The following is a 22,924-nucleotide window of genomic DNA, read 5'->3' as shown; positions in this document are numbered from 1 at the left end:
TAGTAGTATTGTTCCTTTCCCGTAAGGACTTATTCTCATTTTCCTCCTGAATTAATAGTCATGCTAACCAGATTCTTACCTAGGTAACTGGCAAAAGTAGAGTGGCTCTACTGCCCGGGTGATTAGACAGCTCTGCCAAGTGAAGCAATTTAATTTTTTTTCTTAACTACTGCTGCCTTCCTTTTTTTGTTTTTTGTTTTTTGTTTTTTGTTGTTTTTTTTTTGGCAGATCTAACAATACAATGTCAAGTGGAAGGGTACGAACGAAAAAAAAGGCATGTTCTTCGGACCAGTCTCCAGACAGCCTTCCTCTGAGAAGTTCTGGAAGACAGGTATTTATAATAATTTAAAAACACATGGATTCATAATCTGGTGATTTTATTTTCTGTTGACATTTATAAAGAAAGTGGGCTTCACTATGGATAAGTTAGGACTTTGAGTAGTTATCCAGAGCGAGGGAGAAATAGTTAATTCTGTCAATAAGTAGGCAAAGTGTCTTATTTGTGAACAATATTCAGAAAAGATAAATGCTTAATGTAACCTGTAAGTACTCAATGTGTTAAAAATACAGTGACAGATTTCTGTATAGCCAGCCAAAGCTGTCTGCCCATCCAGACAAAGGCCTAAAACAACACGGTACACAGAACCTTTGAGGCCCAGAAGAGACATTTGGTAAACAGCTTTGGATCTGGAGTCCAAAAAAAGTCCCAAGCCTACCCTAATGTTTTATTTGAGATGCAGATAAGATTGCCAGTAGTTAATATCAATAAGCACGTGAAGAAGAGATTTTCTTTTTCTGGAGGAGAAACAGAATGTATGCATGGGTCTTGACTCATTAGCATGTGATGGAGCTTAAAATATGATTTAAACTGGAAGCTTTGCTTATAATGTCTTCAATGGCATCTGTTAGACTAAGGCAAGACATTTTTAGCTTTAAATGATATTTCCAGCCTTACTGGGGTTTTTTTTTTTCATAGAAAAACTGACCTACTTTGACAGCTGTTTCATGCTGCAGCTATTTCAAAATGGATACAAAAGTGTTCATTAGTACCATTTCAACCACTTGATGCTACCCACACCTGCAAAACTCTCTGAACACCATTTTGTAGAAGATGTGTTTGTGTCACTTCTGGTCAGATTGCAGCTATTCTTTATTAGGTGAAGAAGAAAGCAGCTGAAGCAGCAGATGATGATGATGAAGCATCAGAGAAGAAATATAGAAAGTGTGAAAAAGCTGGATGCACTGCAACATGTCCCGTTTGCTTTGCCAGTGCAGCTGAAAGGTTTGTTTCTTTTTATTTGCATTTTCCATGGACTTTTCTAAACTTGCAGCTGAAGTTTAGGATCCTAACTATATTCTGAAAAATCCCTTGGTTTTTAAATGTAGAGGGAGAATCGAAAGGTTCTTCCATGAGTCTTAAGGTGCCAGGAAAGTGTCACAAGCTATTGCTGTTGTGGATAACTTTCTACTGTGCAAGTTGCTATTTCAGATATAGAATATCTTTAGAGTATCCTTATTTATGTTCTTAACGGTGTCTTCTGGAACACACCTTGCTTCTGTGAAACTGAGAGCGTATTAGTGTAATCTGAGGAAGCTAACCTTGCTTTCAAGATGGAAAGTGAAACTGTCATCTACTGCAGGAAGTCTTTATCAGTCTTTCATTGGAATGCTTTGCAGTCTGAGGTGAGATTCTGACTTTGAAATTTTAAGTCTTGGGAGACAGTTGCACTTATTTGAACTCTTTGTTCTCAAGTTGTTCCTGGCTTTCTGTGTACTTGCCACGAGTCCTTTTGCATTCTGATCCTGGCGGTGCTGAATGCGTGATACCGGCGAGGTGTATCTGTAATAAGCAACACGTTAGACCTCATTCTGCAGTAGGCAAACTGTAATTGTACAGCATTCCTCCTTCCCTCTTTAACTGGGACAAGCTTCCCTTGCTTTCTTTGTTTTCCAATGATGCAAAATAATTCAGTGCTTCATTTAGTGATCTGTGTGGATTGTTCTCTGGTAGCAGGAGGTCGCTGTATTCTGGATGTTGTCATAGGCAAGGCAAGTGTTTTGGCAGCTGCGTAAGAGGCTTGTAGGGGAAAGGAGCACCTGAGAGATCAGCATTGGTGGTGTTAGGTTTTTTATTAAGGAAACAATAGATACTGCTTAGTCATCTTTTTGAATTGTTACTTTAATGTTTTGATTTCCACCCCTCCTGCCCCAACAAGTACAGACTTTCCATGTTGTTTATTTGAGATGAGATGATTTCATGGCTGGCTCTTTCCGTTAGTAGCTTAGGTCACTGCTTTTTACCTCGTGGATTTATCTTGAACCATTTCATGGAGTTTAATGAGAGTTTTTTAAGTGAAGTGCGATTGCGTTGTCTGGTGAATATAATCTTTGCTGATGGATATTTCTTTCTGAGAGTAAGAAGGAATAAATGCCCAGAATGTGTAACTGCTTCCTCAGGGTTTTCTTTCATTGGGTTAAAATTGCAGCCAACTCGGTCACGTGAAAAAAATAGGCAACATCTGTTCTGTGTTCAGATTTGCCTTTAGAGTTTTGTCAGTTGTTCTGAGGACAGGACATTGTAAAGATTTATGAATCAATTGATCACACGTACAAGAAAAATACTCATTTAAATGATCCCTCCCACCCCTGCACCAATATCAGAACAAAGTAGAACAAAGTAAAGGAACTGTAAGTTCCTGTGGAGAGGGACTTTGTCTTCTTACACATTTGCAAAACGCTTAGTGTGTTACAGCACATATTGTAAGAGCAAACGTGGTTCATGTTCAGGAAACAGCTGCTTTAGGGGTACTTAAGACAGGCTCAGTTGACCATTGTTAGTGGGAGGTTGCTGGAAGCCAGACCAACTATAAAACTGCACATTGTGTACATTTTGCCTCTTTTGCATCTGGTGTTGCTTAGTTGGGAGACTGGAAATGTTTGAGACAATTGAAATGATATAACTGTTATTTGTATGAATGTAACATAAAGCCCTGGTTTGTCCTGAATATTTTGTTCATGTTCTAGAATGTGCTACTGTCAATGGAAAGATTTTTTTTTTTAATGTATCATAAAACTATTTCTATGTCTCCTGTATTACAGATGTGCTAAAAATGGGTATACGTCTAGATGGTATCATCTCTCCTGTGGGGAACACTTCTGCAATGAATGTTTTGACCACTATTACCGAAGGTAGATTTGCCGGTTAAGGTTGTGCCCTTTTCAGTGCTTATTAAAATTTGGCAGTCATTACAAGTGTTGAAACATCACGTACCTTAACATAATACAAAGACTTGTCCTCTGTGTTCGGTTTATTCAAAGCGAGGCTTAGATATTGGTGCTAGAACTGCAGGTGTTGTATGGACACAGCCGCCTGAACAACTCTGGTTCCTTTAGGCAGGCTGGCTTGTGTGTACAGCTATTCTGAAGCTTTTGGCTTTTTCAAACAACATCAGAGAATTTTAAATCATGAGAACAGTTCGAAGTAAATCTATTTTCCTTTATAAAGCAAATTCACTTTACAGTCTGAGTTCAGAAGAGCTTGCCTCTCTCTTAACATCAAATCAGTGAGCAGATTTAACTCCTGCGGTTCAGTGACCGTGAAGGCTGTGGTCAGGCTCACGGAGTGCTCTCAGCTCCAAGCTCCTTCCCGTTTCACTGGGAGTTGATCCCAGCTCTCTTAAGACTTTTGGGTGCTTATGTGCTCAGCAGTACCTGTGACTCAGTCCAGGCCTTAGATACCGGGAATTGTGCTCAGGATCAAGAGGACATTGTGATCAGGACGCAATTTATTGCTATCGTAGGAACTGTGTCTTTCTCCTTTCTTAATAGGAAAAATACAGGACTCTCTACAGCCTCATTTCTCTGTCCTTATATAAAATGTTTAATTTTAGAATAACTGCTGTTGCTTGAAATGATCTAGATATTCAGCTTTCTGACTGCTTCTTGTTTTCTTTTCTCTTTCTTCTTAGCCATAAAGATGGTTATGAGAAATATACTGCCTGGAAAAGGATTTGGACAAGTAATGGTAAAAGTGAGCCCAGTCCAAAAGCCTTCATGGCTGATCAACAGCTTCCTTACTGGGTGAGATGGAGGGTGATTTATGTAATAGGGTGTATTTCAGTGTGATGTTCTGATGTGAGTTTCTGATATTGTATCTTCAAGTGCAGGTCAGCTGAGTTCTTGTGGGGGTTTTCTAATATTAGAGTACTGTGGAAAAGCTCAAGATAATAATTCTGATCAGCTTCTCCATTGTTGGAGACCTCTGTACACCCCACAAAGAACAACCTCCTGTTGCTTTTCAGTGCAGTAGCAGCAAAGATGTGTGATGTTCAAGTAGAATAAGACCAGGTGGAGAAAAGTGAGCGTGCCAGCTATAGGAAAGTACAGGTGTGAAAGAATTCCAAAAGAGATTCTGTATTTCCCTGGTAAAGAGAGCAGAAGAAGAGAGACTGGAATGGAAGCAAGTGTGGTGGTTGGTTTTTTTTGTTGTTGTTTTTGAAGTGGTGAACAATGTGTTTTTGCAGTAGTGCTTGCAGAAGACGATAGTAATTGCATGCTGAATTAGTTAGGTTCTGGGGGGAAATGGAGTTGTACAGGAGATGGGCACAAGGTTTCTGTATACCGAATGTCTTGCTTATGACCTGAGGATGACATGGGAACGAATTTAACAAGTCTATTTGGCAACTTCCTAACATCTCCCTGCTTTCTAATTGGTTAGTTACGCTTCATTAATCTTATCTGTAATCAGACAGCAACAAGTAAAAACATGTTTGTTTTTTGACTTGTAGGTGCAGTGCACAAAGCCAGACTGTGGTAAGTGGCGTCAGCTGACAAAGGAAATCCAGCTGACACCGCAAATAGCAAAAACCTACAGATGCGGTATGAAACTGAACAATTCCACCAAGGTAACACACAAGAGTTTTGCTCATATTGAAGCTAACAACAAGTTGATTTCTTCTTGTTTGCAGACATTGATTTCTTCTTGTTTGCTACTTAATGTTTCTAATGTCAAAATGATTGTCTGGGGGCCTGGAGAGCTGCGCGGTGACAGGCCTACGTGCTGTTTGGACTTTGGTTTCCCGAGTGGGAATGTCAAGAAAGATATATCTGGAATATCTTTGTCTGCCCAGTCAATTGTAAAGTCCTTCATTCTGAAGCTACAGAAAGATCATCAGCATGTACTAAATAGATGTGCACCAAAATGTTTATTTTGGTTTTGTTCGGCCACACTTCGTTATTGACGAAAGCATTGGAAAGGCTCAGTGAGCTTTCATTAATTTTTAGCAAGTCTGTCATGGGGCTTTACATGAAAACTTTCAGCTTTGGCATGAAGATAACTCCTGAAATTTGAACGAGTTCTTATAGTGCCATAGAATTTATACAGTTAAAAACATAAGGTGAAAATAAGATAGTAAGAAAATCAGATGGGTCAGCATTTCATCTTGAAACTTTGTGATAAAGATACTCCTAAAATAAATGAGCAACTTTTTTTTATAGTCTAGACTGGAAGAATCTTCCTGGAAAGTGTGGGATATTTACAGAATTTTTCTATAAAATTCTGGGGTTTTTTTTTTCATTTGTTTGTTTGAGTGTTCCACTCCATTTCATGCAATAGGATGTATATTTTTATGTCGGATAAGTAGAGGCTAATTTAACAAATAAGAAACATTTTCTGGGGTGTTTTTGCTTTACAGTATGTTGTGTTTTTTAACTATGCATTTCTGTACTATTTATTTTTATTAACATAGTGCTAGCCTTCTGGAGCAGAGATTAAGACATTTTTCATTTGTTAAGTTTAAAGAACTATGCCATAGACAATTATGTTTCATTTTTGTTGTACAGCTTAAGAATAGCTCTGATACCATTCACTTTTCTTTCAGACTGAGGGCTCAGACCAGTGTTCCATGCCTGAGGACTTGGTGAGTAGTGGCTGTTCCTCCTCATTTATGCTAGGATATGAAAGCAATCTTTTCTTGGTCCTTTGTCCGGTTATGGTGGTGTTTATGCATTTTGCTCAGGTAACTGTCAGACACTTTGCAACAGAGCCTAGGGCCTTCTGCTTTCTTGTCTTTTTCCTCTTTTCCCTTACCATAGCAATTAGCTTTCAGGTGGTTCATGGTGTCTTTGAGTCTTAGCCTGTGATTCAATATTTAGTCCTAATTCTCAGTTTTGATCAGGCAAAACAGTATTCAGTTGCCAGCTGTCAAATAAAAGTCTCCATCCCAAAATTTACCTGTCTTTCAGGTCTTTAGTCAAGCTAGTCTCGTCTTTTTGATGACTGCAAGACAACATCAAAATATATTTTCTCTCTCCTTTCCCTCATAATACAAAACTAGACTTGATGTACGTTGGTGTTTCAATGGGTTTATGATTGTGGAACCCTTCATTTCAGATTTAGTATGACCCCATGTTCAGTAAGCCAACGTTGGCAAGTGTACCTGAGGTACCTCTGACCCAGGAAACATGTTTCAGTTTGTTGTTGATTCTGGTAGAAGCTTTGTGGTTTTATTTCCTTAAAAGCATATTTGATTTGTAAATGAAGGCTGAATTGTTCAGAATCGTTAGCGTTTGTTAGGGTTTTAGAAGGTCTTTGATGGGGATAGCAGAATCTAAATTGATCAGTTGGCTTAGACCTTTCTAAGATCAGATTTCTGGATGCATAAACGACTGTAAATGCTTTATAAAGGGCCTGATAAGGGATAGATGTGTTGTCATAGCATGGCTCATCTGTTTGCTTTCCACGTGGCTGTGGAGTCTGTGAAGTTTCAGCTCCATTTCTGAGGGAGCGATCAATGCTACAGGTTTTCTGTGTCAGGCTGAGGAAGGGGAAAGAGGGAGAGAAAATGTCTTTATGACTTGCAATTCTGAGATTGGTACTTCTAGTGCTTTTTTTGGTCTCAGTTTTGGAGGGAGGGGAGGGAATTGGTTCATTTTCCAACGTTTTTCAAAGTACTGACGTGTTCTCTTCTCCCCTCTTTCCTTCACTTCTCCGCTTGGCCAGAGAGTGGCTGAAGTTTCAGACCATTGGTGGTACTCCATGCTCATACTCCCTCCTTTGCTGAAAGACAGTGTGGCAGCTCCCTTTCTAGCTGCATATTATCCAGACTGCGTGGGCATGAGTCCATCCTGTACCAGCACTAATCGCTTACCTGGTGAATCCAACCTTGTGAAGTTAGAGCACTTAAAGAGCGTGCCTAATGTGACTGGTAAGGGCCATCTGCAGGGCTCTGTTGCTTACATAGGTGTGATAAATTTTGTCTTATAACTGCATTTATAAGGCACATAATGCTCCTGATTCAGAAAAACTGGTTCTGTTCTCAGCAGTAGTACACGCACTCTATGTGACAGCTTCTGTACTTCTTGGATGCAATTTGCTCATTTGTAAGATAAAGGGAATACATTCCGTATGGCATTTCTTTAGGGAGTAAGCACAGACCGCATAGGCTTTTTGTTTACCACCTGTCATTGGTTTATAGAAATGGGAAATTAACATGCAGGTACTTAAAGATTGTTTACGCTCTTAAGGAAATTTTAATTCTTAAGATTTATCAAAACAAAACATGATTCTGCTAGTTTTGATATTGTGGATCTTTGGGGCTCTGGAGAAAAGGATTTGATTTCTTAAGGCACACAGATTCTGTGTAGGTGAATTTTTTTGCTAATGACAGCTCTGAGAGTGACAGCCTGGGAGTGCGGACTTGCAGAATAGGTTTGGTATAGAGAAGGGTAGTTCAGGATTCCCATACTCATCTCAGGGAGAGTGCTTTGAGGAAAGTTAAGCTTCTGTGTCATCTTAGCAGGCATTGCTCTCCTTAGGTGCTGAAAATAAATCTGTTCATCTATTCAACAGATATTAATCTGCTTACCAAACAGAAAACTTCATTACACAGAGCTACCAATACTGCACGTGGAGGGTGTTTCCTTTCACTTACTACCCGCTGAGGGCAGTACAGGGAGTTGAAGGTGAAAGGGGTTCAGAGTGTTGCATGAGCCTGGGCAGCGATGCTCGACCTCAGACTTGAGTTTAGATCCTGTTCCTTATTGGACTCATAATGGCACCCGAGGGCACATGCTGTTTCTCTGACAAAACTTAAGCTCTGATAAGTCCAAGATGTACCCATCAAGTAGCAGGACGGTAATTAACACTGCACAGCCTAGAGGGTAGAGGAGAGGAGAGCAATCTAAATGAAATCATTCTGAAAGTGGCTAGAGGCTGGAAAGCTCCGTTAGGATCAGTGGATTGTCTTAGAGGGAAAAGGATGCGCAGAAGATATGATGGAATATGACTAGTTCTTGCTGTGTCTTTGTTCAGTTGCAGGCATGAACAAGTATTTCCAGCCTTTTTACCAGCCCAATGAATGTGGGAAAGCACTTTGTGTGAGGCCAGATGTCATGGAACTGGATGAGCTCTATGAGTTCCCAGAATATTCACGAGACCCTACCATGTACTTGGCTTTGAGAAACCTGATTTTGGCTCTGTGGTATACAAACTGCAAGGTAAGAGATGCTAATAGTTAATTTGTTTGTTTACAAATAATAGGTACTTTTGGGGGATGTGGACTCCCTTCTTAGGGATTGGGCTCTCTTCTTAGATGTCTCTTTATGCACCAGAAGAATTGCTCCCATACTTTGTAAAATCCATTCTGAGATGGGCTGTTTTTTTGTTATTGTTTTTTGGTGGTTTTTATGGTTTGGTTTGTTTTAAAATTTTAATGCCTAGGAGCTTCTTGTGCAGTAAAATACAAAAGTTTTAAAAGTATTAAAACTCTACTGAGTCTGCCCAGGTATTAACTTTTACAGGGATGCTTGGACATTTCTAAAAAGTGTTTGTGGGTACTTTAGGATTTTTTTATTTTTTTTTCATATGACTTGTACGGGGACGTGATTGTCTTTTTACTTATGCTAACTCTGTGACACTGCCTTCAACGGAATTGCTGGAATTTCACATACTGAAACTTTCACATACTGATGTCTGTATTTATGTGAAGTTTTAGGATATTAATCTATTTTTCAATTTGGATTGCCGTCTTGGAATGGATTTTATCAGAAAGTCATTGTGATCATTGCCACCAGGTAGATTAATTTTGCAATCAGAGATGCATTTCAGTTCTGTTCCTGTACTAATGTTAACCTAGCTTAATAAACTGTTACCTTACTGTGTAAAGCTGGCTAGCAAGAAACTTGCACAAAACTTGATTTTAAAATGCTCTCAGAAACCTGATTGATGATTAATTTTTACCATCTGGTTTACAGTTTAAATATAATTTAAGCACATTAAAAAAATTGAATATTACATAACACTTTCTATTCTTTGTTTTTCCTTTGCAGGAGGCTCTTACCCCTCAAAAATGTATCCATCATATCATTGTTCGGGGGCTTGTGCGTATTCGTTGTGTACAGGAGATGGAGAGGATACTTTATTTTATGACAAGGAAAGGGCTAATTAATACAGGGATTTTATCAGTCAGTCCTGACCAGTATCTTCTTCCTAAAGAATACCACAATGTAAGTTGCTTTAATTATCCCTGTGTTATTAGTGCTATAAAGCTAAATGGCACATGTCATATTTTTTTGGTTCTGGATTTTTTGGCCATTACCTGCGATTCCAAACGTTTATGTAAAAATTACACCTAAAAGCAAACTCATTGCATGTTTTTCACATGGTTCTCATCTGCCTTCAGTGGTTAGGGAAATTACAGACCTGGGACTCTTCCCAGCAAGGCTTTTTTTCCTCACTAAAATCTATGGAATTCAGTCCTATGAGCTTTCCAGATGGATGGGAACTGTGTGAAAAATATACCATACATTTAGGTTCTTCTCATGGCTTAACCTTGTAATACACCTCTGCTTCCTTGGGTGAGGAAACACCTATTCCAGATGTGTTTGCAGTAACTATGATTAAAGGGTACATGTTTGTGACTGGTAACTTGCTTCCCAGCACGCAGGAACTTATCAAATTAATGTATTCTGTAATGGTATATCTCCTAGAAATTTTAAGTTGATTTATGTTTGGAAAGTGTATTTCTATGTGTTTTGAATTTATAGAATAGTTTTCACTGGTCAACCCAATTTGTGATTGAAATCGTTACAAGGGAAGCATGCTTCTTGTCTGACAACTTCAGTTAGACTTTGTTACTTGACTGATAACTTCAGATGTTTCTGTTAAAAGAAATTGGGACGTGCTTCTAAAGTGGTGATAAATTGTAACTATTTTCAAAGCTACAAATGATCTTTTCTTTATATTAAATGCACTAGCATCTTTAAGATTACTTTAGAGGACAAGAGAGCCTAGACTTCTGAAACCTACAGGTATTTTTAACCTTAGCAAGAAAAAGAAGTGTGCAATGATACTTCTAACTATTTTTATTTATTTAAATCTTTTATTACTTTTTAGAAATCTGTCCTTATTGTTGGGGCTGGTGCAGCAGGATTAGCAGCAGCCCGACAACTGCACAACTTTGGAATTAAGGTAAGAAACGTCACAGTACACAGTACACTTCACATTTCCTCTGCTTTGAAAGCGTTCATCAAAATGAAAAAGGACATTCTTGTTGCAAACACTTATGTGTAGGGCATCCTAAGTAATTGTTAAAATCTGGGGTTTTATTGAGTAAATCTGCTGTTTAAAAACAGAATTTATTTGTATCTAAAATTCAACAAAGCAGGAATATTTTACCTAGTGAATATTTTACATAGACTTGGGTTGGGAGGATAGGGGAGACATGGATATTCATGTCCAAATAATGGGACTGTAGATGATGATGGCTGTTTGAGATTAAATTTTCTTTCCCTTGTGCACTTTACTGTACTTATTTGTTGCTTATTAAAGACAAGCAAACCACATGTATTTCCCTTTTCCCTCAAATTTATAATTTACTAACAGTATGATCTCACAATATTTACATATTGATGTAATTTTACACATCAGAATATCATGAAAATCTATGGGACTCTTTACACGTGAAGTGTTTGCAGGGCTGATGTTTAAGGACATGAATGAGCATCTGACTTTCCAGATTTATATGTTTGTATGTTCGTATATGTATATATTTATATGAAAACCTGAATCCTATAGCCCCATTATTTCATTCTTTGATTGCTAACTAGTAAATTGCAGTGCAGCCTTTTTGTATATCAAGTCACATGGAAAGCTGTCCTGCAGTGAAATACATAAATATCAACTGGCAGGACTTTAAAAAAAAAAAGAATTAAATATATAAAATACATTGTATATATTTTCATTGAAAAAATGAAAAATACACACTGTTGCTTTCTACTGTTCTGGAGAGATGGAGTTTCTCTAAAAATACTTTCTCTAAAAATAAAAAGATAAAGTAAGGATAAACATACTCAGTCTTATATCCACCTAGTCCAGTATCCTGTGTCTGTCTGTGACAGGTAGTGGATGCTGAAGGAGGTATGTGTGAATGGTGGAAATACAGAGGAATGGGGCTTTCTTGGAATACCCCAGGAATAAATTTCTCTAAAATGTGTATGAACTTCCTCACATGGACACTGCACCCAGATCATTGTGTTTAATAACCTAAACTCCAGTTCTGAGATTTCCTGAATAGATCTTCAGCTTTTTTTTTTTTTTAAAAGGCTTATTTTTGTTACAATTATTTCTTAAAGTAAAGCTTATTTTGTATGTGTGTATCTCAAAGGGTAACCTTTAAAGGACAATTCAAATGTATAAATTAACTGTACCCACAAATGAAAAGAAAGTGTTCAGATTGCTAGCATTGCTGGATTGCTTGGGATGTTTTGGTTTTATTTTCCCCTTTGCTCGGAGTTAAACAGCTATGTTTAGTATAATCAAATCTTACAATTTACTAGGCTGCATTGTGTCATAGGTCATTGTCTTAGAAGCTAAAGACAGAATTGGTGGCCGAGTGTGGGATGATAAGACATTCAAAGGAGTCACTGTTGGAAGAGGTGCACAAATCGTCAATGGATGTGTCAACAACCCAGTGGCACTAATGTGTGAGCAAGTGGGTTCCCTGCAGTGGTCATGTGTTATTGCTAGTGAAAAACTGTCGTTAAAGCCAGGTTTGGGTGGCTGGGTAAGGGTGGGAGTCCTTTTCCATGACATGATGAAAATACTGTTCTGCATTGTAAGTAAACTCTGTGTTGCCATTATATCTTTGCTAACAGCTGGGGACAGAGAAGGGCTGTAGAATGGCTTCGGGCACATTATGTAAAGAAAAACAAGGTGGCACCAGCTTCAGAACCAGAAAAAAAACCACTTTTCTTCCCTTTTCTGGAGATAGTAATGTGAAAGGTCCCCAGCAGACTTCCTTAGAGCAGAGAAAGGCTTTACCGTGGGAGGCTGTTGCTATTTTGTCATAACACATACTTCTGTGATGGACTTGCCTTTGCTCAGCCTCTATATTTCTAGTACAATCCTACACCAGTTATGATGAATATGTCTAACGACTACTGATGCAAACACACTGCAGTTCGATTTTTTTCTTTTTTCTTTTTTTTTTTTTTTAAATTTGTTGGGTTGGGTTTTTTTTTGCGCAGGAAGCAGGATTTCTCCAAGTGGAACCCAAGTATGGATTATGTTCAGAGAGGCGTGCAAATCCAGCCCATGGTGTTTTAACTGTTTAGCGCTCTACAATGTTGTGAGGAAATTGTTTTTTTGATTTTTTGGGGTTTTTTTTAAATCATGTTGTAGTTATAAGGTAAAGAGCAGTGACTTCTGAATACACCTTGGGTGCCCATCCCTTTGTGGTTGTTTGATGTTATCTTTCATTCAAAGTACCAACTGTATCTTGAGATCTGCAGTGGTGACCCAACAGCCTAGAGAGATGTGAGGACATGTGAAAAACACTGGAGCACATCCTAAGTAACAAGGCCTCAGGAAGAAGTTAGCGCTCTATTTGTGCTATTCACTCTAGACTGACTCTGTAGAACATAAAAACATCTTTATTCTGATTTATCTCTGTTTTGTGATCAATACAAGTTGGACAAGCAGAGCAAGATGCTAGATTTAATTCCAAATAATTTCTTTCTTTGCTTGTTTGAAAATAAAATTGGCAGTAACTGGCAAGCAACGTCCTGTCAGTTCCTGAATGCAGGGAACTGTTTGCGTATCAGGCACCAGAAAGCTGTAGAAAAGAACTGATTTTAATGGCGAGTTGGAGAATAAGGTGAAGTAAAAATGAAAGAGACTGGTTCATCATCTGCATTGTAAGTAAACTCTGTGTTGCCATTATATCTTTGATTACAGTGGAGCCACCATCCCTGGAGGTGTTCAAGAAACGTGTAGATGTGGTGCTTCGGGACATGGGTTAGTGGGTTGGGTGGTGTTGGGTTGACGGTTGGACTTGATGATCCTTGAGGTCTTTTCCAACCTTAATGATTCTATGATCATGTTTGATTCCCAGACCCAACATCTCTGTACTAGCCCCTGGCCTGACAGGAAAGTTGGAGGTTAGGTTTCTGGGAATCCCCAATAAAGAAAAGGATGGAAGAGTGGGGCAAAACAGTTTGTGGACAATTAACGGACAGAAGGATTGTTAGCATCCCAGTTTTAGGAGAATGCGAGTTTGAGTTAATCTGACTAATTTGAAGTCATGTTTAAGTGGCAACACATAAATCTGAGAGATTCACCTTACTTCAAATAACTTTGAGCAAGCTAGGCACTGTAGTTTTTCCATACTTAAAAAGCAATAAAATGTCTTTTTCTTAAGCTTGGCATTACAATGCACAAACTAGGGGAGAAATGTGACTTGATCCAGGAAGGTGGAAGGATAACAGATCCCACTATTGATAAACGTATGGACTTTCATTTCAATGCCATCCTAGATGTCGTCTCCGAGTGGAGAAAAGATAAAACCCAGCATCAAGACATTCCTCTTGGTGGTAAGTGGGAGGTGTATTGCTAAGTGAAGATGTTGGCTGTCTTCATAGAGTTTTATATTTGGCTTTTACATCAGAACTTTTTAGAAGTGTACATGTGTACATCTGACCTTAAATCCAACAGTGATGACATGCGTCTCTGGAGGACAAAGGGAGACTGACTGTCGTATACACACAGACAACTTGTAACTTTTAAGGAAGCCTAATTTGAAGATTTTTATAATACTGTATGACTTCTGATGTAGTATCTTGTTTTCATGATGTAGCTTTTTCAGTGTAACTAGTGGCACTAGCAGTTCAAAAGACTTTCTTCTTGCTGAAGCAGGCCATAAACTAGCCATAACTCTTATAGTTTTTGACTATCCATCTAAAAAAGAGCCTGATCAAAACCTTTTGCTGGCAAGAATAATCCCATCTCCATTGGTAAAGCCCACCACACTTACAGCATGCAAGCATATTCAACAACAAAAAGTAAACTTGTCCAGAAATGGCTGCCTCCTGAATCTTTTCAGCATGGATTCTGTAAGCCAGAATTAGCAACTCCTATGTTCTTTAGCAAACTCTGGATCAAATTTCTCAGCATTTTTGATTTCGTAAAAATTAAGCACGATTTATTGGCAACAATTCTCCATTATCTGAAAAGTGTGTTTTCCTTGATATATCTTCAACTGTATATTGATGATAGCTCTCCTGTCTCAATTGGCTAGCCCAGCTATGCTGTTGTACAGTCTGTTTCTTTTTTTTTTTTTTTTAATTTGAAACCATTTTAACGTCTTTTTCCTGAATTATGTTTCCTTGTTGAAGATTTTACAGAGGAAACCTACGGTTAAAGAATGAAGTTGTATTTAATCATGCGAAAGATCTTGCATTTATTTCTATGAGAAGAAAAACATCTTAGTGCAAATTAGCAATAAGCTTGGAAATCTTGTGATCCAGGGAACAGCATATTGAAATGCAGTAGGACTTCTGACAAATTTATGTTATATTCTTATTTTAAACATTTATTTCGCAGAAAAAATACAAGAGATCTATAAAGCCTTTATTCAGGAGTCTGGTATCCAGTTCAGTGAGCTGGAAGAAAAAGTCCTGCAGTTCCATCTCAGTAATTTGGAGTATGCCTGTGGCAGCAATCTCTCTCAGGTGAGTTTTGACAGCTGCGTTCTGAAGCGGTTAAGCATCATAGAAAATAGTGTTGGAAGTAACATTGAGAAGTCATCCAATCCATCCCATGGCCCCAAAGGAAGAATCAGCTACCCCTAAACTGTCCCTTTGCCCCTAACCTGTTCTTTAAAAGCATTGAGGCACTGACTTCAGCACTGCCTTAGGTAATCAGATGGGAGTTCGACATGCTTCTGGCATGTCAACGTAGAAGTTGAGACCAGAAGTGCAGTGGAGTAGGGCATTTTGCTGAGATGCTGGGTGGTAGGATTCACAGGAGAGTTACTCTTCCTCAGATGTTGTGTGTGACTTCTGCTTCTCGGTTCTGTGTTTAAAAACTGAGGTATTTGTCTACCTTGCTAGGTATCTTGAGAATAAATGCATTTAACTTCTGAAGTGTCCCAACACCCTGACGGTGGGCCCCCGTTCACCACTCCTAGGTATTCTGTTCACTACATGATACTTGGCTTTCCTCCTGACTTCAGTTTTAACCAGGCAGGTTCAGGAAATACCGAAGTAGGATGATGATTGCAGTGCGTTATTTATTTAGTCCCGTTGCTTTAGGTTAAAGATATTTAGGGTTGATTGTACTATGGTAGTGGGACAGCTGATTGATGTGTGCAGATGCATAAATCTGCTCTGAACTGAGAAGCACATGAGGATATAACAAAAATCTGCAAGACTATGCTCTACTAGGGCAGTCAGTGGAAAATATTTTGTTATGTCAAGCTTTCACACTTCATGAGCAGCCAGGGGAAATAAGAAAGATGTTAAAATCCATCTTACCTTCAATTTTAAAATCAAAACATGAAGTAAATGCAACTGCAGTGATAGGAATTGGCATTTGAATAGCAGTTTGAGAATTGCTTCAGATTTTTCACGGCTACGTGGTGGTTGCTTAGTGCAAATACTGCAGTTGTACTAACTATGACTTTGCAGAGGTGGGGGGAGAAGGTCAATGAAAGATATAATGGAAGAACCTCCAAAGTGACAGAAAAATTCCATTGAGATTTTTTTAATATGTTATTTTCCCCTTCATATTGGGAAAGAAAGTATTTCCATTTTTATTTGAAGTCTTAAGGCTGTAAAACCTAATTTCTTTGCTAGAGACAGAAAACTGAAATAAATACACTGCAATCCATCTGAATTTTTGTACCACTTTCCTTATTTTCTCTACCAAGCAGAACTATAAATGACCTGCTAGGGACCAACCCATATAATGACATTTCTTAATCCAGCAGTTCATAGGTTGTACAGTGGCCTTAGGTAAATAAGCAGTTTGCTTTTGTCAGCGTTGCACCACATTTCCCCCCGCCCCCCCCCCCACAATTGTGAAGGGAATTATGGTGGCTTCTTCTAAACTGTGGGACTTTTGCTGGTACCTCATCAGTAGAGACAGCTGGTTATGTTCTGTCCACAGGTATCTGCGCGCTCATGGGACCACAATGAATTTTTTGCCCAGTTTGCTGGAGATCACACTCTTGTAACTGTGGGATATTCTACTGTGATTGATAAATTGGCAGAAGGGTTGGACATCCGGCTGAATTTCCCAGTGAGTCTGGAAAATGTTTATGCAGTGCCTGTCTTGGATTTCTCTGAAGCACCCAATAATATCTTTGTACTCTTTTATACCAGGCAGATCTGTGCCTGTGATTATTTCAACTTGCATTTAAGAAAAGAGGATAAAATTCCATAATTTCTAGATATCTTCTCTGAGGACTATCAGTACTTAAATATTACGATGTGATGAGCCTTTATGTTAAATAATGATTTTTCTTTTTCAGCTCCCACGAAGGCTACTTTTTTCTTTCACTATTTCTCTGGAAATTTGTGTTCTTCAATTTCTAGTTTGCAGACTGGTGCAATATTAGGTACTTGTGTCTGAATTTTCATTGCCTATGTAGATTTTGTAATATAATCTTCAATTTGTCTTTGAATAGGTACGGAGTATTGACTATTCTGGTGAAGAATTACAGGTCACTACTGCAGATGGAACAGTGTGGACAACACAAAAGGTAGCCAGCATGCTCCAGGATTAAGGACTTTAGGGAACACAGAAACAATATTGACCACAGTACATATCCACACAACCATTTTTTTTTTTTTTTTTTTCCCCTCAGAAGACTATTTAGGCCAATTTCTCCCCACTCAAAGATGAAAACTCATATATATTGTAGTGACCTGGGTTTGGATGTCCTGTTTTGTGTTGAGCATGCTTGAGTTTGGAGTACTAGTTGATTTGAAGAACTAATGACTGTAAAGGTAGTACTAAAAATGTGAAGCAAATAGATTTTTATCTGGTCTTTGAAGTGACAGTTAACGTTTTCTGGTTCCATTCCCTGCTCAGCTTTACCCCATTTAGCAGGTGAATCTGCCCTGTTAAAATTTTTCCCTTTAGTATGCATGACTTGACAACCATATGTCTCAGTCTCCCTTATTCCCTATATCCCCACATGCTTCATGCTGCGTAATTTAGATTTTAGTAATTTTTAAAATGATCCATAAACTTGATCAAGATTGGACTGACATCAACAATGTCCCTGACCGTATTTTAAATAAGAGAAGGAAGAAAAAACAAACCAAAACAATGACAGTACTCTCTGCTTTCCAAAAGACAGCTTTGTTAATTTGAGAGCCATTGACTATAATTTACAGGAGGTATTAGAATTAGTAGCATGATCAGCAACTCTGATACAAGCCATTCAACAGACTGCAACTTCAAACCAGTGAACTGCAGGATATGTTCTCACCTGAATGTAAGGCATGTGTTTCCCATTAACGGGGAGTAAAACCAGACACTAACCTAGAGATGTCTGATGAGTATTATGCTTCATCCTACAAGAACAATTCAAGGTAGTTGAGAGGATGCTGGGAGGCTTAAGTGCAGTATTCAGTTTCTGCTACTGTTGTCATTGTAATTTTTTTATTTCAGGTATTAGTGACTATACCACTGGCCCTTCTTCAGAAAAATGCCATTCAGTTTAATCCTCCACTATCAGAAAAAAAAATTAAAGCCATTAATAGTTTGGGAGCAGGAGTCATTGAGAAAGTAAGTAATTTCAGATTATATTTAATTTTCTTTTCCTAGAAACATTGACTGCTTTGTCCCTCTTGCTTTTGGTGTGTGTTTCTCAGGAATTATTATGCATTTGGTTTTACTTGTATACAGTAGCCCAGAAGAGCAAAATGCTATTGGGGATCACGTGTATTTCTGTTTCTTAGATTTCCCAACTTGGTGGGTTTGTTAAAGAAATTGTTTGCAGAATCATTTCCCAGCTTAAAGGTTTTGTGCCTAATTTTGAGCATGCCTTCATGATGGTCTTGGCTCTTCCAGAATTCTAATAATATGCTTGTTCCAAGTCCTTTTGACCTAATAAATACATAAACTATTTCAGAAGAATACTGGAAGTTGTGTATTTGACCAGTGGAAAATCTCCTACCCTTTCCCAGTGCAAGAAGATCTCCTGAAAAGATCCCTAGTAAGATGTGTGCTAAGAAAAAAACAGTAACAGAAGTAATGCCAGAAACAGGATTAGAACAATGTTGAAATTTAAAGGCAAGATTCAGAAACCGCACACACAGGATGGGGATCACTAAGTTCTACATTAGGTTTGTAAAAATTCTGCTGAATTTTTCCATAGTGAATTCCATTGTGAATTTGATAGTCTCTGCGTTTGTGATTTGTGGGGCACATTCCCGGTGCCCCTTGGAGGACAGGTCCATATAGTCTCTGTTAAGACCCTCTCATAGAACTGCGTGTCTCTAATTGAGTGGAAAAGGGAAAAATAATTAGAAGAACATACACCATATCCATTTATGAGTTTTATGGTATGAAATGCTTTCATTCCATCTCTCCCACTCTCTCTCTAGATTGCCTTGCAGTTTCCTTACAGATTTTGGGACAGCAAAATTCAAGGAGCTGATTTTTTTGGTCATGTTCCACCCAATTCCAGCCAACGTGGGCTCTTCAGTGTTTTCTATGACATGGATCCAGAGGTATCATATGCTAGCTGTATCTTCTGTTGGCCCTTCAGAAATTCAGTTTGGAATCCAGGTGCAATAATTACTGAACAATGAAAGTTTCTGTCTTCTCCTTTCCCCCACAACTGTTAAAAGCAGTGGAAGCAGTGTTATTTATCAAGAAAAAGCTGATTGATAGATACTTCACTGTAATAAATAGGAATGTTTTTCTACTTTTGGATACACAATAATATACAAGTGAGTTAATGCTTTTATTCTCAAACTATCCTGAAAACAAGTCTGTAATACCTGACTGCAGATGTACTAATATGGCAAAAAATCTACCAGTCACTTCCAGTTTAGGACTTCTGTTCCCTTATTTAAATCAGCTAAAAATCCTGTTTAAAATACCATTTTGGCTGATTAACACTTAATGGCTTGCACTAGCCTGAATAACTTTGGAATGGCAGAAGAAAAGACAAAGACTAGGTTTTGTATGAAAGTGAGGTCTGTAAGGTCAGTCCCAAATTAATGAATTTCAAACCAAATTAAAACCAGTGCATTGATACCATGTCTGTCTGGAAATGGCACGAAAGAGAAAGATGTTAAAAATTTATATCCTACCTTGTCATGCTTTTAACAACTGCTGCTTGACTTGGCAGCAGTCAAAAGGCCATTTTGTAACCTTATGGCTTACTCCAAACCAAACTAAGATGGTTTCTTACAGGAAACCATCCTGTGAAGGTTGTGCTGTTACTACACTGTCTGTACCTGTATATGACTTTCCTTAAACAAGTTTTCTCTTCCGGACTTTAAGGCGCATTCTAGATGAGGTTCAGTTTGCTGGTGCCATCCAGAGACACGAGATAGAATTATTAATTTGCATAACAGCTATTCTCTGCTAGCTCTCAAGTTTATTAACAGAAGAATTGCCTTCTCTAAATGAGAGAGAGAGAGAGTTCTTTAAAGGAGCTGCAAACCTGTGTGCTATTCTATAGTCACCACTTCCCCTTTGAAACTTCTGCATGGTAACACAGTAGAACTGAGCTTTCATTTCTTGGGCCAAAATCTGCTGGTAAGAACTTAGTATTGGTGTAATCCAAACCATACCTAACTAGTATTTAGATTCTTTGTTACCACCTTTTGAAACTGGAGTACAGTTGAAGTGGAATTTTGCCACAGAACTGGAGCTTAAGAGGTCTCTTGCAAAGAATAACACTATAAATGTCAAATCTTTGTGTGTAGCCTTTAAATAGGCAGATAGGAACTTTTCAGTGAATTCACAAAGGTGTAAAAGGGGCTGAGCACAGATCTGTGAACAAGACATCAGAGGATGTTAGCCATTTGAACATAAATACTGTAGAATAGGCACCCTTTATTCTAAGGAATCAAAACCACTTTTCTGTAGAACAAAAGTTACTTTGCAGCTGAAAATCTCTTGGTCAAAAGCAATGAAAAGGGACTCTTCAAGAAATACTTAATAACCTAATAATTTTGAAATTATCTCATGTTAATGTCTTGTTTTTAGGGAAAACAAAGCATTTTAATGTCAGTGGTCACTGGAGATGCTGTGACAACCATTCAGAATTTGGATGATAAACAAGTGGTGCAGCAGTGTATGACTGTACTTCGAGAGCTGTTTAAGGAGCAGGTAAGAGAAGCCTCTTAAGAGATGAATGAACTTGCCAACAAACATGAAGCTTTTGATTGTATTACTTCATGATGTAGAGAAAAACCTTTGGCATTTAAAACTTTTTATTTTCTTGTTAGTTTGAGGGAATATGCTTCCTTTGAGATACACTAAAAACACAGTGTTTGGTCTCTCGTGTGAAAAATGTGAATTGAAATATCTTAGATCTGTCTGAAGGAAAATGGTAATGAACTGAAAACCAGGTATGAAATCCTTTAAAGTGCTTTAGAAAGGAAAATTAATTAAAATCAGTACTTTAGGCAGGTAACACAAATGTACTTCTTAGCTGTCACTTTTTCCAGACTTTTTTGGTTATTACCATTTCCAATACATTGTAAAAGTTTTTAGATAGATGAATTTGATTATGATTTCCCCAGCCCCCACATGTAAAAAGCGACTGAAATTACAATACCCCCAAACCAAACTAGACAAATCCTTTACTCTTCTAAAAAGAAACAACCCTTCATGAGCTGTCTTGGGATGGAAGTACAGACAAAATCATCTATCAAAGAGCCCTGCAGCCTGACTTTAAAACCAAACAAAACAAAAAAAATTTAGATGAACATTTCTACCTTTTTTTCCTTCCCCCAGCTTGTCAGTAGGATAAAAATTAATTGGAAAATCAGAGAAATCTGGGGCAAGCAGAAGACTATCACTTAGCAATGTTATTTGCATTACTTAGAGTAGTCAGATCCCAAGGAATGCTTGTATTAATGTTCATGGGTGATCTCAAGTTTTACTGATGGTTCAGATGCTAGGAATAATGATCTCGGGAAGAATTTCACCATCTGAAAGCTCAGCTTTTCCTAGCAAATATACTGTTTGGTAATGGCTTTACATTTACCGGAATCACGTGCAATGTAAGTCCATATACCTGCCATTTTGATCTCATGAGAATGGAGAGGTAGCAAATGGGTCTCTGGTTCTGATGCCAGTCTAGGCTAGAAGAGTGATTTTTCAGGTCTGTCTCTGTGGGTTATAGCAATTGTGAGTTTCAGTCATCTGTCCACAGTGCAGCAGGATTTTCAAAGACAAGGTAGCTTCCAGGGTGTACCAGAACATCTTCTGGGATGTCTGTGAAACTTGCTATACTTGGCTAAACATTGTCTTCACTGCTGGAGTTTTAAAGTGCTGCCTGAACGGAATAGTCTGTTTGTTGATACAAGATGTGGTGTAAGAGGCAGCCAGGGGTGCTTCTGTTTACCTGTCACAAGCTCCTCAAGAGTAAGACACAGCTGGAGCTGACTAAGCCTTCACACAATTGTTATCCAGGCTCTTTTTGGTAGAATTTTGTGGAATTTGCATGCTGCAGTGTGACAAAGAATACACAGTATGACTGTCATGGCTTAGCTACAGACTCTCTGACTTTGTTTTTGTTTTCTCCCTGAACCTAGTTTTCAAACAAGCTCATTTTCTGATTTTAGGTAATGTTATTTCTCCATTGGAATAAAATTATCTCCAAAATAAAGATTACATTTTGAGATTTAACAAGCTTGAAGTTGAAAGCATCATGCCTTACCAAGATAAAAAGTGCTTACATTATACATCCAAACATATGGAATAGTGTCGATACTGGTATTTTATCTGTTTGCAAGAATATTTTGAGGATTTTTTTTTTCCTCATGGGTAGTTCTAGGTATATTGCAATATCCAGATGTGTTGCATTCAAAACAGTGCAGCTGTGATGTTTCACATGTCAGACAAGTCTAGCAAGCAGTTATCTTTGTGGTTTGTAGTATAATAAATAAAATGAGAATTTAATTGTGGAATGTGATCTGTATTGGAATACTACTACATACTCTAAAGATTACAAGCAACTGTTTATGAGAAAAAGTTCTGCACCTACAAGCTTTTCTTTGCAGTGCATAACTTTTACTTTGATTATGCAGGAGGTTCCTGACCCAGTGAAGTTTTTTGTTACTCGATGGAGCAAAGACCCTTGGCTCCAGATGGCATATAGTTTTGTGAAAACGGGGGGCAGCGGGGAAGCTTACGACATTATGGCTGAAGACATACAAGGAAAAGTTTTTTTTGCTGGTGAGGTAAGTATCTTTGTTACTAATGATTAAGGTTATTGGGGAACTAATTCTTAGGAAGGATTGTCTTTTGCTAACCAACACCATTAATCTAGACATAGATTTTTTTTTTTTCTCTTTTTAAATACAGGCCACAAACAGGCACTTTCCTCAGACTGTTACAGGAGCTTACTTGAGTGGCGTTCGAGAAGCAAGCAAAATAGCAGCATTTTAA

The 22,924-nt window shown here is 38.2% G+C and overlaps 1 protein-coding gene across 2 annotated transcripts; it reads left to right on the top strand.

The window, feature by feature from the left end:
- The first annotated feature begins 241 nt into the window (after positions 1–241).
- Positions 242–22,924, top strand: KDM1B (lysine (K)-specific demethylase 1B). 2 transcript variants are annotated; one of them, XM_010072944.1, is made up of 20 exons: positions 242–331; positions 1,158–1,282; positions 3,100–3,189; positions 3,969–4,080; positions 4,788–4,904; positions 5,880–5,918; positions 7,001–7,205; positions 8,312–8,496; positions 9,328–9,504; positions 10,394–10,468; positions 11,853–11,990; positions 13,698–13,869; positions 14,879–15,006; positions 16,445–16,576; positions 16,965–17,039; positions 17,957–18,073; positions 18,895–19,020; positions 20,513–20,635; positions 22,564–22,716; positions 22,841–22,924. In XM_010072944.1, the coding sequence occupies exons 1-20, from the start codon at positions 242–244 to the stop codon at positions 22,922–22,924; spliced, it is 2,463 nt and encodes an 820-aa protein (XP_010071246.1). The 2 variants fall into 2 exon arrangements, with proteins under 2 accessions (XP_010071246.1, XP_010071247.1); XM_010072945.1 differs by lacking the exons at positions 7,001–7,205; positions 8,312–8,496; positions 13,698–13,869; positions 14,879–15,006.

Source organism: Pterocles gutturalis, unplaced genomic scaffold (genome assembly GCF_000699245.1).
Source record: "Pterocles gutturalis isolate BGI_N339 unplaced genomic scaffold, ASM69924v1 scaffold43762, whole genome shotgun sequence".
Classification (NCBI taxonomy): domain Eukaryota; kingdom Metazoa; phylum Chordata; class Aves; order Pterocliformes; family Pteroclidae; genus Pterocles; species Pterocles gutturalis.
This window is presented reverse-complemented; position numbering and strand designations above follow the sequence as displayed.